Source organism: Tachyglossus aculeatus, chromosome 19, assembly GCF_015852505.1.
Source record: "Tachyglossus aculeatus isolate mTacAcu1 chromosome 19, mTacAcu1.pri, whole genome shotgun sequence".
Classification (NCBI taxonomy): domain Eukaryota; kingdom Metazoa; phylum Chordata; class Mammalia; order Monotremata; family Tachyglossidae; genus Tachyglossus; species Tachyglossus aculeatus.
In genome coordinates, this window is record NC_052084.1 from 4,172,196 (window position 1) to 4,188,861 (window position 16,666).

The 16,666-nt window shown below is 52.4% G+C and overlaps 1 protein-coding gene across 3 annotated transcripts; it reads left to right on the top strand.

The window, feature by feature from the left end:
* Positions 1-9,507: 9,507 nt before the first annotated feature.
* ZBTB18 (zinc finger and BTB domain containing 18) lies at positions 9,508-14,987 on the top strand. 3 transcript variants are annotated; one of them, XM_038761094.1, is made up of 3 exons: positions 9,509-9,618; positions 10,603-10,686; positions 13,308-14,987. In XM_038761094.1, the coding sequence occupies exons 1-3, from the start codon at positions 9,567-9,569 to the stop codon at positions 14,930-14,932; spliced, it is 1,761 nt and encodes a 586-aa protein (XP_038617022.1). In that variant the 5' UTR covers positions 9,509-9,566; the 3' UTR covers positions 14,933-14,987. The 3 variants fall into 3 exon arrangements, with proteins under 3 accessions (XP_038617023.1, XP_038617022.1, XP_038617024.1); XM_038761095.1 differs by lacking the exon at positions 10,603-10,686 and having other exon boundaries at positions 9,508-9,618; XM_038761096.1 differs by lacking the exons at positions 9,509-9,618; positions 10,603-10,686 and adding an exon at positions 10,754-12,565.
* Positions 14,988-16,666: the final 1,679 nt, after the last annotated feature.

The following is a 16,666-nucleotide window of genomic DNA, read 5'->3' on the forward strand; positions in this document are numbered from 1 at the left end:
TAAATACGATTGATGAATTGATGGAGTTTTGTCATGTGCTCTCCCAAGGGCTTAGTGCAGTGCTCTGCACATAGTAAGCACGTAATAAATAGAGAAGCAATGTGGTCTAGTGGAAAGAGCACCTATCTATCCCAGCCCACGGTACAGTACTTGACATATAGTGCGCACTTAGGAAATGTTATTATTATTATTAGGGGGATTCTGAAGAGAGTCTCCAGAGAGGGATCCTCCTCAGGTCCTGTGTGAGTGTGTGCCCAAAGACCAAGGTATCACACTGCATGACTGGTGGGGGGGCCAGGGCAGAGTCAGGGACTCTAAGGTTCTTCCTCCCAGTGCTAGTAGCGATGGTATTTATTGAAGGCCCACTGGGTGCACTGCCTCTGTGGGAGGTGGAACCTCGTGGAGAGGGGACGGAACTGAGTTCTAATTCCACCTCTGCCACCCGCCTGCCGGGTGACCTTGGGCAAGTCACTTAACCTCTCTGTGCCTCAGTATCCTCATCTGCAACATGGGGATTCAGCCGCTGTTCTCCCTCCTACTTAGACCGCGGGCCCCGTGCGAGACAGGGACTGTGTCTGATCTGCTTATACTGTACTGAACCCAGAGCTTAGTATAGTGCTTGGCACACAGGAAGCGCTTAACAAATACCACAGATATTATTATTGTTGCTGTTGTTGTGACTGTTATTGGAAGCAGGGTTGCTAGAGGCCAGGGCAGTGGACAGCTCCCTCTTCGAGGGGAGGCTACGGAAAGAGGGGTGAAGGGAGTGATTTTTTTTTCCCTCGGGAGTTTCTGGAGGAGGAGAGGGAATTGGGATCCTAAACTGTCAACGACATGCTTGGAACCCCGTGGAAAAGAAAATCAAACATTATCTTCACACAATCTACATGGAAATAGACAAGACAGACAAGCTGGGCTTGGGAACCTGAGGACCTGGGTTCTAATGCGGGCTCTACCACATGCCTGCTGTGTCATTTTGGGCAAGTCACTCAACTGCTCTGTGCTTCAGTTTCCTCAACAGCAAAACGGGGTTTCAAAACCTGTTCTCCCTTCTGCTTAAACTGTGAGCCCCGTATGGGACAGGGCCTGCATTCGTCCTGATTAAATTGTGTCTATTCCAGCATTTCGAACTGTGCTTGACACATAATAAGTGTTTAACAACTGCCATTAAAAAAGCTATAAAAGGTGGGGCTGTTTAATGCAGAACCAGCCTCCAACACCTGGGTATCATTACCTAGGGCAGGGATGGGGTCCCCTGCTTTTAGACTGTAAGCTTGTTGCAGGCAGGGAGTGTGTCTGCCAACTGTTACACTGTACCTTTTCAAGCGCTTAGCCCAGTGCTCTGCACAGAGTAAGCGCTCAATAAATACGATCGATTGACTGATTGACTGGCTGCAACCAAGACCCTAAGCTCGTAGTGGGCAGGAATGCGTCTGCTAATCGTTACATTGTACTCTCCCAAGTGCTTAGTACAGTGCTCTGCACACAGTAAGAGCTCAATAAATACGATTGACTGACTGACTAATGCCCATTACAGTGCTCTGCACACAGAAGATGATGATGATAACGACAGTGATGATGAGCAAACAGATTTTTTTCCTCCCCTCTAACTTTTGGATGGCTTTTAGAGCTACTTCTGAGGCTACAGGTCCCCAGCTTCTCTTTTGCTTTAATTTGCACCTGGGGAACTCTATCCTGAAAGCTGCCGAAAGATGTTTGCAGAATACTTGCGATTTGCCAGCTGTTTTTCCTCAAATTGTGGAGGAAACGTTAGCTTCCCTCTTGACGTTAAAATGCTGAATCCTTCATCCGATCAAGAAACCGAAAGAATAAAGAATAAAGGCGGCTAAGGAGACAGGACTCCTGTTCATTCGTTCTGCACACGCCTATTAAATAACTGCTTCTGTAGCTGTTCTGGGTATCAAATCCTAAGAGAAACCAAAACTCTTTTATGTCTTCTAGCGTTTCGTTGTTTTTTGAGAGTACTAAATCATCGGTAGAGCAGGGTCATTTCAGATGCTAACTAGACGTCTATCTTAAATTCTTGTATTTTAAGCAGAAAAACCAGGTACCACCCAGCTTCTCTGACATCATTGCCACAGTTTGCCATGGGATCACCCCTGGTAATAACAATAATAACAATTGTGGTGTTTGTTAAGCACTTACGATGTGCCGGGCACTGTACTAAGCACTGGGGTGGATACAACAAGCAAATCGGGTTGGACGCAGTCCGTGTCCCATATGGGGCTCACAGCCTCCATCCTCATTTTACAGATGAAGTAACTGAGGTCTAGAGAAGTCAAATGACTTGCCCAAGATCACCCAGAAGATAAGTGGCAGAGATGAACAAATTCCACAATTATTATTATTATTGTTAACCCGGGTCTTTCTAACTCCTAGGCCCGTTCTCCATCCACTAGGCCACGCTGCTTCTCTATTTATTGAGTACTTACTATGTACAGAGCACTGTACTAAGCACCTGGGAGAACACCATGGAATTAGGATTTGATGTGGGGGCTGGGATTTTCCAGATGGGCCGTCTCCATTGAGCAATTTAATTGAATAAATGCCAAATCTCAAATTCATCCCGTGTGTAGATACAGCCGGACTCCAATTTGTTACCTTTTATTTATGACCCTCTGGGGACGCTCAGTAAATATCTGCTGCCACCAATGACCAGCTCTGAATACTTTAAACATTTATCTTTCTGTCCTTACGTAACAGAATTCTGTGGGGGGTGGGGGCAGAGGAGAGGGAAGAAGAGGTGTCATTTCTGCTTCTTTAAATACCAGTAAAGAGTACATTGACTCCCAGATAGCATAGGTGATAATGGGGAGTAGCTGGACAGGTAAATTCCAAGTATTTTTAATGGTATTACAACTAGAAAATTATCTATTTATAGGTGATAATGGGGAGTAGCTGGACAGGTAAATTCCAAGTATTTTTAATGGTATTACAACTAGAAAATTGTCTATAGGTGATAATGGGGAGTAGCTGGACAGGTAAATTCCAAGTATTTTTAATGGTATTACAACTAGAAAATTGTCTATTTATTAGCCATGCACTTCACACCTTCCCACTTAGGAAACCCTAAGATCTTCTAGACTGTTGGGTAGGGACCATTTCTATATGTTGCCAACTTGTACTTCCCAAGCGCTTAGTACAGTGCTCTGCACACAGTAAGTGCTCAATAAATATGATTGATTGATTGATTGATCTTCCATGTTCTAACGTAGTTTGTTGCCTGTACCTTTTATGTTTTATGTGATTATGGGTAATCTTGATGTGATCATTTATGTTCCTAAATTTCTTATCCCTCCTATTAGTCAGGACAAATAGTCAGGGGATTTAAGTCCGGCAGATAATCTTTTAAATTTAGGGGGAAATGCCTTCCAGATTTGAAATGTAAATTTTTCCAAGACCCTTTGGAATCCATCAAATGGTCATCATTCCTTTTGTGCTCTTCTTTTTTTTTTTTTAAATCTCTCATCCATGCGGGGATCATAAACTGTCCTGACTTCAAACAGAAAGTATTAAAACTAAATATTCCATCACCGGAATGAAAAACCCAGGATTGCCCCAAAGTTCAAGAACAATAAGAAATCATTGGCAGCCCCTGCCTTCCATCTTCCAGGGTCTGTATTCCTGAAAAAAGAACCCAGGTTCTCAAATAGCAGTTTTGAAAGCGGATGGGCTAATACAAGAGTCTAAAAGGTAGCTAAGGATGGGGTGATACTGCTATGAATATGTTGAATTCATCAACATATTCATCCTCTCCATCCCCCCATCTTACCTCCTTCCCTTCCCCACAGCACCTGTATATATGTATATATGTTTGTACATATTTATTACTCTAATTATTTATTTATTTTACCTGTACATATCTATTCTATTTATTTTATTTTGTTAGTATGTTTGGTTTTGTTCTCTGTCTCCCCCTTTTAGACTGTGAGCCCACTGTCGGGTAGGGACCGTCTCTATGTGTTGCCAACTTGTACTTCCCAAGCGCTTAGTACAGTGCTCTGCACACAGTAAGCGCTCAATAAATATGATTGATTGATTGATTGATTGAATGTTTCCATCACTTGTTGAAGTTTGCAACGGTGCCCCGACTTCTTACCTTGATTCTTACCACAATTACCTCAAGGAATTCAGTCTCTTGTTGGCACCCTGCACATCTTGAGTATCAGCATTACCAGCACCAAGTCCCTACCTCCTTAACTTTTTTATGGTATTTAAGTGCTTACTATGGTTTTTTTATGGTATTTGTTAGGCACTTACAATGGGTCAAACACTGTTCGAAGCGCTGAGGTGGGTGCAAGTTAATCAGGACAGACACAATCTCCATTCCGCACGGAGCACACCGCTTTAATCCCCGTTTTACGGTAATTGAGGCCCAGAGATGTTATGTGACTTGCCCAAGGTCACCCAACAGACAAGTGCCGGTTGCGGGATTAGAACCTGTGTCCTCTGGCTCTCAGGCCTGTGCTCTAGCCACTAGACCATGCTGCTTCTTTATTTGTCTGCTATCTAACGTCATTAAAGACGGCATTTTTACCCATATTGTGGCAGTGATCGGGCTAGTAAGGCCCTGGCAAATCCCTTGGCCAATGTGAGCCCTAAAAATGACCCTGGGCTGAAGGGATTAATCGATGTACACAGGCGCCCTACTCATTTCTCCCAACCGCCTGTTCACAAGGAAATTTCGGCCTAGAAGTCTCAACTGGTCGTCAGAGAAGCAGCATGGCGTAGGGGAAATTGTTGCCAATTTGTACTTCCCAAGTGCTTAGTACAGTGCTCTGCACACGGTAAGCGCTCAATAAATACGATTGATGATGATAAAGCATGGGCCTGGGAATCAGAAGGTTGTGGGATCTAATCTTAGCTCTGCCACCTCTCTGCTGTGTGACCTCCGGCAAGTCACTTCACTCCCCCGGGCCTCAGTTTCCTCATCTGTAAAATGGAGATTGAGGCTGCGAGCCCCACGTGGGACAGGGACTGCGCCCAGCCGGATTTGCTCGAATCCACCCCAGCGCTTAGTACAGCGTGAGGCATTTAGAGTTTAGCAAATACTACAATTATTCTTATAATTAATGGTAGGCCTCAGGTTTCAGTGGCCCATGTAATGCTAAAACAGGCTTATCTGGGAAACAACCCGAAGTTGTGCAGGTTAATAATTGTAGTATTCATTAAGCGCTTACCATGCACCAAGCACTGGGCTAAGCCCTGGGACAGATACAACCTAACCAGACAGGACATTGACCCCTGTCCCCCACGGGGCTCACAGCCTAAGGGGGACGGTCATTACGCCCCATTTTACAGATGAGGAAACTGCGGCACAGACCAGTTAAGTATCACAGCACTGAAGCAGCAGAGCCGGAATTAGAACTCAGATCTCTGGACTCCCCGTTCTGCCCTGAAGTGTCTTCCCGCTCTCTTAGGATGGCAGTTGGGGGCATTTGGGCATCCTCTTGGAGCCTCCGACTTTACCTCTCTCCCCCTCATCGGCTCGCCGTAAGCGCTCAGCACAGCGCTCTGCACACCGTGAGTGCTCAGTACTGCACTCCACACACTGTGAGTGCTCAGTACAGCACTCCTCACACCGTGAGCGCTCAGTACAGCACTCCTCACACCGTGAGCGCTCAGTACAGCACTCCTCACACCGTGAGCGCTCAGTATCCAGGCTCTGCCAGCTGTCAGCTGTGTGACTTCGGACAAGTCACTTAACTTCTCTGGGCCTCAGTTCCCTCACCTGTCAAATGGGGATGAAGACTGTGAGCCCCCCGTGGAACAACCTGATCACCTTGTAACCTCCCCGACGCTTAGAACAGCGCTTTGCACATAGTTAGTGCTTAATAAATGCTATCATCATTATTATTATTATTCTCTGGGCCTCAGTTCCCTCATCTGTCAAATGGGGATGAAGACTGTGAGCCCACCGTGGAACAACCTGATCACCTTGTAACCTCCCCAGTGCTTAGAACGGTGCTTTGTGCACATAGTAAGCACTCAGTAAATGCCACCATTATTATTACATCACTCCGCACACCGTGAGCTCTCAGTACAGCGCTCTGCACGCAGTAAGAGAGCTCAATACAGCGCCCCGCACGCAGTAGGAGCTCAATACAGCGCCCCGCACGCCGTGAGCGCGCAGTGCAGCGCCGCGCACACCGTGAGCGCTCAGTACTGCACTCCACACACTGTGAGTGCTCAGTACTGCACTCCACACACCGTGAGCGCTCAGTACAGCACTCCTCGCACCGTGAGCGCTCAGTATCCACGCTCTGCCAACTGTCAGCTGTGTGACTTTGGACAAGTCACGTAACTTCTCTGGGCCTCAGTTCCCTCATCTGTCAAATGGGGATGAAAACTGTGAGCCCACCATGGGACAACCTTGTCACCTTGTAACCTCCCCAGTGTTTAAAACAGTGCTTTGCACATAGTAAGCGCTCAATAAATGCCACCATTATTATTACAGCACTCCGCACACTGTGAGCTCTCAATACAGTGCTCCGCACGCAGTAAGTGCTCAATACAGCGCCCCGCACGCCGTGAACACTCAGTACAGCGCCGCGCACGCCGTGAGCGCTCAGTACAGTGCCGCGCACGCCGTGAGCGCTCAGTACACAGTGCCGCGCACGCCGTGAGCGCTCAATACAGCGCCGCGCACCGCGCATGCCGTGAGCGCTCAGTACACAGTGCCGCGCACGCCGTGAGCGCTCAGTACACAGTGCCGCGCACGCCGTGAGCGCTCAGTACAGCGCCCCGCACGCCGTGAGCGCTCAGTACAGCGCCGCGCACGCCGTGAGCGCTCAGTACACAGCGCCGCGCACGCCGTGAGCGCTCAGTACAGCGCCGCACACGCCGTGAGCGCTCAGTACAGCGCCGCACACGCCGTGAGCGCTCAGTACAGCGCCGCACACGCCGTGAGCGCTCAGTACAGCGCCGCACACGCCGTGAGCGCTCAGTACAGCGCCGCACACGCCGTGAGCGCTCAGTACAGTGCCCCGCACGCCGTGAGCGCTCAGTACAGCGCCGCACACGCCGTGAGCGCTCAGTACAGCGCCGCACACGCCGTGAGCGCTCAGTACAGCGCCGCACACGCCGTGAGCGCTCAGTACAGCGCCGCACACGCCGTGAGCGCTCAGTACAGCGCCGCACACGCCGTGAGCGCTCAGCACAGTGCCGCGCACGCCGTGAGCGCTCAGTACACAGTGCCGCGCACGCCGTGAGCGCTCAGCACAGTGCCGCGCACGCCGTGAGCGCTCAGTACACAGTGCCGCGCACGCCGTGAGCGCTCAGCACAGTGCCCCGCACGCCGTGAGCGCTCAGTACAGTGTCCCGCACGCCGTGAGCGCTCAGTACAGTGCCCCGCACGCAGGAGGAGCTCAATCCGGTGCTCGGCACCCACCGAGCGCAGGCTCCGCAAGCCCCGCCGATCGACTGAGACTGGTGACAGGCCCCGCCCCCTCGGCCACGCCCTCCTTCCGATTGGCCGGACCGCCCCGCTCCTCCCCCTCCATTGGCCGGGCCCCGCCCCCGGCCAACGCCGCCCTCCTATTGGACGAGGAGCGGGGAGGGCGGCCCCACCCACCGCTCGGGGGCTCGGCCCCCGCTCGGCGCTGCCGCTCTCCCATTGGAGGAGACCAGGGGAGGGCCGGCCCCCGCTCGGCGGCGCCGCGCTCCCATTGGAGGAGACATGGGGAGGGCCGGCTCCCACTCGGCGGCGCCGCCCTCCCATTGGAGGAGACCAGGGGAGGCTCGGCCCCCCTTGTCGGCGGCGCCGCCCTCCCATTGGAGGAGACCAGGGGAGGGCCGGCTCCCACTCGGCGGCGGCGGCCTCCTATTGGGGGAGAGCAGGGGAGGGCCGGCTCCCACTCGGCGGCGGCGCCCTCCCATTGGGGGAGAGCAGGGGAGGGCGGGGCCGGGGCGCCGGACTGTCAATCGCGGAAGCCGGCCGGGGCGGGGGGGGGGGGATGCGGGTGTGCGTGTGAGTGTGTGTGTGTGTGTGAGTGTGTGGTTGGGAGGTGGGGGGGGAACATCTGGCCGCCGCCGGCGCCGTGTGCGTCCCCCGTCCGGACCCCGGTGCCCCGGAGGGGGTCGGGGGGGGGGAGGGGGACACTTTGAGACGCCCCTCCCCTCCCCTCCCCTCCCCCCTGACAACCGAGTGGAGGGCGGGACCGCGGCAGCAGCAGCAGCAGCAGCAGGAGGAGGAGGGAGATGGGAGGGAGCACCAGCTGTTGAGCCCCCTGCGGCGCCGGCGGCAGGAGGAGGAGGAGGAGGAGGAGGAGGAGGAGGCGGAGGAAGAGAGGAGGAGGAGGAGGTAGGGGCGGGGGTCGCGGGGTGGGGTTTGGGCCGAGCGGAGTTGGGAGTTGCGGGGGTTTGGGCTGTTGAAGCCCGGGGGGTTGGGGGGCGGGGGGACTCCGGGGTCCGCCGCAGCTGCGGGGGGAGGGAGGGAGGGGGAGGGGGAGGCGCTGCAGCTGCAGCTGCAGCCGGGACGGACGGGGCTCCGGGGAGCGGTGCAGCTGCAGCCGCAACGGGGAGGGCGGGGGGGGGGGCCCGTCCGTCCGTCCGCCCGTCCGCCCGCCCGTCCGACTTTTCTTTTGTTGCCGCGGCCGTGACCCGGCGCCGGGGCCCGGGCCGCCGTGGGAGGCGTCTCCCCCGCTGCACCGGCCGCGCGGCCTCCTCCTCCTTCCTCCCCCCGCCCCGGGCCTGTTCACCTTCCCCGGCCGGACGGACGGACGGACGGACGGACGGGCTCCCCCCGCCCCCCACCCCGTCTGGTGCATCCCCCCCTCTCCCCCCCCACCTCGCGTTGGGGGAGGTTTTCAAAAATTAAAAATAATTAAAAAAAATCAAAAAGGGCGGCCGGGTGCAAAGAGGGGCGGAGGGGCCGCTTGCACCAACCGGGCGGCGGTTGCAACGCGGCCCCGGAGCGGGGGGATCAATCAATCAATCAATCAATCAATCGTATTTATCGAGCCCTTACTGCGTGCAGAGCGCGCTGGACTAAGCGCTGGGGAAGTCCAAGTTGGCGACACAGACGGTCCCTACCCAACAGTGGGCTTACAGTCTAGAAACCTGCCCCCCGACCCCCGGAGTTTATCCTTGACGGGTGACATTGACGGGGAGGGTCGTTGGGATCGGAGGGAAAAATAAAAGTTAGGCCCCGGGAGGGGTGGGGGGCACAGAGTGGTTCCTCTCGATCACTATTTCTCATGTATTTATAAGGACTTGCCGGGCGCTGGGTTATGAGTAAGACGGAGCCACCAGCCATTGAGTCACAAGGCCCCGCTTTCTCCTCTCCCCTGCCCTCCCACCCCTCCGAATATCCAGGGAGACAAATTTGACATTCACAGATGTCAGGAGTATCAGTCACCGCCCCGGGCCTGTCCAGATGAGGTTACACCCTTTCATCGGTTATGAAAAGGCGGCCGGAAAGTTTTCCCGAACTCTCCCGGACCCACTTTTGGGGGGGGGTTGGGTTGCCCCGGTGATGATGTTTGGGCATTATCACTGCGACGGGGTCTGGGGTGGTCGTGGATCCCGCCAAGCCCCTAAGAGCGATGGAGGGGAGGAGGAGAGCCGTGTTGTGCCTCGCTCAGAGCGATCAGATAGGTGGGTGACATTAGCATTTCAATGCCTCTTTAATTTCAGGTTGGGTCTAGTTTGGTGGGGACCGAATGGCTTTTCAAGATTTCCAGGAAAATCAATCAATCGTATTTAGTGAGCGCTTACTATGTGCAGAGCACTGTACTGAGCGCTTAGTACAGGAAAAACGCAGAGTTGGATTGGGATTAGGGGGTGCAAAACGCAGGCGCCCTAGGCCGGGCCATTAAACAGGGGAAAAAAACCCAGCCTGGGGTGAGGGGGCCGAAGAGAAATGAGAATAATCACCGGCAACCGGGCTGAAAAAGAACAATTCCCCAATCCACCTCCAAATAGTTGCGAGATGAACCTCTCTGCCTCGGGAAAAGCCTGGCGCCGTGAACGTGAAAATTTTATTTGGGGGGGAGCCTCGATGGGAGTCTAAGGCAGAAAGAAGGGTTTAGAAATGACTCCAAGGAGGCAGCCTTTGAAGCCAAACCTCCGAATCTAACCCTAAAAAAAAAAGAATCCCTAGATATATTTTATTTTCTCTCTTCTGAGGGCCACCGGGAGGCTCGGAGTTCCACTTGTCAGGATGTCAAGTCAGCCGGTCCACCAACTTAAAGGCAAAAGTGTCGCCCTCCATAAATACAGTAGGGATCCGTGTGTTTAGTTTTCCCATTTCTTCTGTTAGAAAGTTTGAAAATGGGTGGGGGGGGGGGAGAGAGAGAGAAAAGGAGACTTTGAAGTATTTTGTTTATACTAACAGAAGAGAAAAGTTCTCCTAAGAAAGCTGGTGGCAGGAGTGTAGAGGAGTAGCATATGGCATTAAAAGGAGCACAGCTGGAGGTAGCATTTCCATCTGAACATGATGTCAGAGCAGCTGACAGCCTGCCATCCTTCAGCCTTTTATTCTAACACACAGACAGGGAGTTAGTGTGTGCAGATCTGTGTGTGGAGAAGGTATCTCATTCCTCTCTAACATCATCTCCACTTTGCATCTGTCTCTCGTAGTCTGCTTTTTTTCCACCGATCTAACAGACCTGGAGCCAGCGAGACTCAGAGGAAAGGACTTAATCAGGTTTATGTGTACTAAAGGTAGGAGTAGCAATAGATTAGATTCAAGCATATTTCTGTTGGGGTGTTTTGTGGATTTGATTTGGGGGTGGAGAAATAGAATCACATTACTTTTCTAACCCAGTTTAGGGATAATAGATGGAACTGGGCATTAAGAGAGCAGCTCCTGCAGTCGAAAGGCTGTGGCTGGATTGAGGGGGGGGGTGGGAGTAGGGGGTATCTGCCCCCATTCTCTGGAGTAACTTTTTGATCCTCTCTGCGTTGAAGTTTTGGAAATGGGGAGTTTTAGGATTGCTGCAGGAGTTCCGGGTCAGAGGAGATTTGCTTTCTTTCTCATCACTGGCACGGAGGAACTTTTTTTCCTCTGGGGAAAATGAGCAGAGTCTCCCGAATGAAGCTCTCTCCCCTCCGTGGAAGAAGGACTCCAGATAAAAAACAGAAAGCTTTAACTTGGTGGCGTGGCGAATTCCACTATGAAAACTTTAGTCTTGAGGCATTCGACAACGGCACTGCCGAGGCATACAGCTGTAGCGCTTTGAAACAGGGCAGTTGTTGTTTTTTAAAGGGGGGTGGGGGGTGGTAGAGAAAGAAAGAAGAAGAAGAAGAAAAAAAAAAAACTTTTGTCCCCAGGAGAATAGCTTGACTGGTTTCCTCTTTTCTCTCTTTCAGATATATATTTAAGAGACCTTTTATTTCGGCATAACAATAATTATTTGAAGGAGTTTTTGTGTTGGCGACTAATTTAGAACTTGTAGATTTGAGCTGCCTGAATTGGCCAGACAGCTGTAATCGCACTCCTCTATTCTTAATCTCTTTATCTGGGCAGCAGCTGCCATATGGCCACAGTCAGCTGGATCAGATGTTTATAAGCTTCCTTCTTCGTCCCTCTCTGTCCTCTCAGCCTCCTAATTTGATCACAGCTACCTTGTGAACTGCCCTCCAATCTTTATTTTTAGCCCTCTTAAGGATTAGAATGAATGTTGGCCGTGGGGCACTTAGAGTGATTGTATTTGTAAACCTTCCTCGGTTTATTGTGGCAGGGGTCTCTTGGCCGAATAGATTTGGCGGCGAGGGTGCCAACGTGTGGGTACCTCTTGGGCAGAGGGGGGGAAAGGAGGGATGTTTTCAAAGCGTCTCGGGCTCCAGGATGCACGTTTCAGGGGGCCCGGTGGTGGAGAGGTTTTTGTGTGTGTGTTTTTGGTTTTTTTTTTTCTTCTTCTTCTTCTGGTACCACAGGAAAGGGGAAGTCGAGTGTATTTATTTTTTTTGAAACAGACATCACACACCCTTGGTTGAGTTTTGACCCTTTGTCCAGCTTTGCCTTTCTCCCTCCTCCCCCTCAGGGAAACAATGGGAAACAATACATTTTTGAAAGGATGGCAGCTAGTGGAAAGAATCGAATCTGTCGAGTCCTGCTTGAAACTAACCATTTTCAGCTGGTTGAGGAAGGGCAAGAGGGGAAAAAAAAAAAAAAGAAAAAACCCAAAATAGTTTGCAAGCCTCCCTTCGGGAATTGAATCTGTGGTGCGTTTGTAGTCTTCATTCAAATGGGCCGAAACCACCAAACCAAGAAATGTCACTTTTAACGGAGACGTGATTTGGCTTGCCAACCGACTATCAGTTGAGCGTTTTCAGACTTTGCGTCTCTCGAGTTTTCCCAAGAAATTAGGCAAAGGGGAACCCTCTCTGCAGAAGACTCATCTTCTCCCTCTCTCCCCCACCCCCACCCTTTCTCTCAATTCATCGCTTATAATCTTTGGAGTTTGGTCTTGGTAAAGATGATCTTTTCCATCTGCTGTAGTGCTTTCAGAATCTTGGGCGTGTGTTCTCTACCTTAGCGTTTTAAGGTATGAACATCTGCTTTCCAGCAATAGACTCTGTGCTGCTGTGACTTGGAAAAGTAAGCCGTTCAATTTCCCAAAAGATTATACCTTTGCTTTTTTTCTTCTCCTCCTTATTTGACTGAGTGAGATTTGTTCTGTCAACCTCCCGGGTTTCGCTGTGGGGTTTTTCTTTTAAGTAGAGGGAAGAGAGCGTCCGTTAAAATACCGTAATAAAATGAGAGGGCCGATGGGCGGGTTTCCTCCATTTAAAATTATCCTTTGTTTATCGGCAATTATCGGGGTCTAGCTTGGGAATTAAAGTGAAGTCATTCCGTATGTTCCATAGGAAATCATTTGAGCGGGCATAATTAAATATCTTCTGAAAGCGATCGAGAGTCCTCCAAGTCTCGAGGAGCGCTTAGAGTTTAGCAGTCTGCGAGAAACTTGTCTAAAAGTTGTTGTTTCTCTCCCCCTCCCCCCCCAGCCCCACCAACCAGAGCGAGCTAGTGAGGAAGGCCAGTTGGGTGGGCTGGGAAATGTGGACATCTTCCTTAGCCGTGGTCATTTGGAATTTGCACTTGCAGTTTCCACGCGTCCGGTCGTTCTCGGGCCCGACTCGGATCCGGAGAAGGGAGGGTAGCCTGGCGGGAAAAGTTCCTCACTGGTGTAGTTGCCCTCCTCCTTCATCATCCTCCTCGTCCTCCTCCTCCTCCTCCTTTTTTTTTTTGTCTTCCCCCGTTTCCCCTCCCCCACCCCGTCGTCCTCCTCTCCTCACGAAGTTTCCCACCCAGCTTTAATCAGCGATGTATCTGTTTGTAGGTTATGAAGACAGCATGGAGTTCCCAGACCACAGCCGCCATTTGCTCCAGTGCCTGAGCGAGCAGAGACACCAGGGTTTCCTGTGCGACTGCACCGTCCTGGTGGGAGATGCCCGGTTCCGGGCTCACCGCGCGGTCCTGGCTTCGTGCAGCATGTACTTCCACCTCTTCTACAAGGACCAGCTGGACAAAAGGGACATTGTTCATCTGAACAGCGACATCGTCACGGGCCCGGCCTTCGCCCTGCTGCTGGAGTTCATGTACGAGGGGAAGCTCCAGTTCAAAGACCTGCCCGTGGAAGACGTCCTGGCGGCGGCCAGCTACCTGCACATGTACGACATCGTCAAGGTGTGCAAGAAGAAGCTGAAGGAGAAGGCGGGCCCCGAGGGGGACGGCGCGAAGAAGGAAGAGGACGCCTCGAGCTGCTCGGAGAAGGTGGAGAGCCTGTCGGACGGCGGCAGCAGCAGCGGCGGCAGCAGCAGCGGCGGCGGCGGCGGCGGCCGCGCGGCCGGGGACCTGGCCAGCGACGAAGAGGACGGCGAAGACGAGAAGCCGCCCCTGCTGACGGGCAAGCGGGACCCGGCGGGCGAGGCCGGGCCCGCGTGGATGCGGCTGCCGCCCCCGGACCCGGCGGGCCCGCCCCAGGCCGGGGCCGAGGCGGAGCCGCCCGGGAAAACGCCGCCGACCGCCGGCAGCCCCTGCGGCTCGACCGACTCTTTGTCCCAGAGGTCTGTCACCTCCGTGAGGGGTTCAGCCGATGTTGACTGTGTGCTGGACCTGTCTGTCAAGTCCAGTCTTTCAGGAGTTGAGAATCTGAACAGCTCTTATTTCTCTTCACAGGACGTGCTGAGAAACAGCCTGGTGCAGGTGAAGGTGGAGAAAGAGGCCTCCTGTGATGAGAGCGATGTGGGCCCCAATGACTATGACATGGAGCCCGGCGCCGGCAAAGAGAGCGGGAACGCTCCCGGCGGCCGGGGCCCCTACGAGCCGGCCCACCTGGCCCCCATGCGGGAGGACACGGTCCTGAGGGAGCTCGAGCACGAGGACCGGGCCAGCGACGACGAGCTGATGGCGCCCGAGGCGGAGCGGGGCCCCGCGGAGGGGAGCCTGGACGGGGGCCTGCTCCCCTACGTGTCCAACATCCTCAGCCCGGCGGGCCAGATCTTCATGTGCCCGCTGTGCAACAAGGTCTTCCCCAGCCCGCACATCCTGCAGATCCACCTGAGCACCCACTTCCGGGAGCAGGACGGCCTCCGCGGCAAGCCGGCCGCCGACGTCAACGTGCCCACCTGCTCCCTGTGCGGCAAGACGTTCTCCTGCATGTACACCCTGAAGCGCCACGAGCGGACTCACTCGGGCGAGAAGCCCTACACCTGCACGCAGTGCGGGAAGAGCTTCCAGTACTCGCACAACCTGAGCCGCCACGCCGTGGTGCACACGCGCGAGAAGCCCCACGCCTGCAAGTGGTGCGAGCGCAGGTTCACCCAGTCCGGGGACCTTTACAGGCACATCCGCAAGTTCCACTGCGAGCTGGTGAACTCCTTGTCCGTCAAGAGCGAAGCGCTCAGCTTGCCCGCCGTCAGGGACTGGACCTTAGAAGATAGCTCTCAAGAACTCTGGAAGTAATCGACCGAGACAGATAGGGGCGGGAAACGGGGTGGGGGCGGTCGGGCCTCTGGGTTTCTGTGTCCGGGGCGGGTATATATATACATAGACGTGTATATATATATATATATATATATATGTATGTGCGTACGTATCTGGCCGTAGATACCTACGTGCGTAGACATATATATATATATATATAAAACACATCGTCGTGGTACGGTCTAAAAGCAGTCTCCTTTCCTCAGGCTCCGAAGGCGGGACGTCTGCTGGGTTTGGGGTTGGATTTTCGGTTTTGTTTTCCGTTCAGTTTGGTTCGGTTCTTTTCGTTTTGGGCACTTTAGAGAGAGCATGAAAAGCTCCCCGATTTAGGCTCCCAGAAGAGAGCCTTTAGGGCCGAAGCGGCAAGTACGGAGGTGGTCTTCCCCCGGAGGTGGGGCGGTCCGGAGAAATGAGGCTTTTAAATAGGCCCCCCGATCGCCGGACGCGTGGGGATGGTTTGATTTCGCCGATGCTGTGTTGGGGTTTGAGCTCTGCGGGGTTTTTTTAATGGGGGGTCTCTCTCTTTCTTTCTCTCCCCTCCTCCCCTCTCTCCCACTTGTAGAAATTTCCCCCCATCACTATTAAGCCTCTGTACCACTTCTGAAATTGCATGACCCCTTTCTGGCTGTTGGAAACTTGAATGCTTTTAGACCCAAATGGGGGTGCGGGGGGGGGGGGGGGGGATTCTGAAATGCTGGATTATCTATTTTTAAACAAGCAGTTGACTTAAAAAAAAACGAACAAAAAGAAAAAAACAAAAAAACTTTCTGTGGCAACTTCTGGTTTTCTGACAGTTCCCACTGGAAACCGTTCTGAACGAACACTGGGATCCCGGGACCCTTGTCTCTTGTGAAGGTTTGCTTGGGATGAAAAAGGGTATTGCAGCTTCAGCGGTGTTGAACTGTGTGTTTAAAAATGTGAATTACTGTTATTGTATACTGTAATTGATTACGTGGGCCGGGTTTGGGGGGTGGGGGGGAAGATGTCAAGGAAATTGACAGGTTGTGTTGATGCTCTTAGTTGAGTCTTGAGAAGTAAATATTAACACTACAGAAATGCATGAGTTTCGATATATTTTTTGTCTTTGCATTGTATAACTTTAACGAGTGAGTTTAAGATTATTTAATTTCCTTAGGAAAAATAGCACCACGTGAGAAAACTGGTGTTACGAAGAACTGAAATGCACTGTTTTATTTTATTTTATATAATTTAAATCGACTTTCCACTGTCTTTAGATTGAAGCTGTTAAGCTGAATAAAAATTAAGCTTCGAGTTGATAACTTAGCTACATAACAAGGAAAATATAAATGTTTACAGACAGCTTAAAGATTTGCATGTGCAGTGTGCATTTATAACGAACTTCTAATTGCACAAAACCCATGCCAGCTCAAAGTTTAGGTGTGTATACATTTACCCAGTTGAGCATCTTTAGAGTTACTACTGCACAAATTGACAATAGGTCATTCTTTCTCTCTCTCCCCTTTTTTTTTTTTTTTTTGGTCCTCCTTCCTCTTCCCTTCCCCCCCACCCCACCACCTCCTCTCTTCCCCTCCCAGTTCCCCCACCCCCCTCCATTCTCCTCCCAACCCATGAAAAGATTCTATGGACTGAAAAAGCCCCAGGCTGAAAGGACTGGAGAGGCATGATTGACATGGGGGGGTGGGGGGGGAGAGAAAGGGGGGATTTGGGGAGGGGGGAGTTAGTAGACTTTGT

What these genes read in the sequence shown, in the direction of transcription:
- ZBTB18 (XM_038761094.1), top strand. Translation starts at nt 9,567, where the DNA reads ATGGAGGGGAGGAGGAGAGCCGTGTTGTGCCTCGCTCAGAGCGATCAG. An exon ending in CGCTCAGAGCGATCAGATAG is followed by an intron (nt 9,619 to 10,602) that starts GTGGGTGACATT and finishes TGTCTCTCGTAG; the next exon opens with TCTGCTTTTTTTCCACCGAT. An exon ending in CAGGTTTATGTGTACTAAAG is followed by an intron (nt 10,687 to 13,307) that starts GTAGGAGTAGCA and finishes ATCTGTTTGTAG; the next exon opens with GTTATGAAGACAGCATGGAG.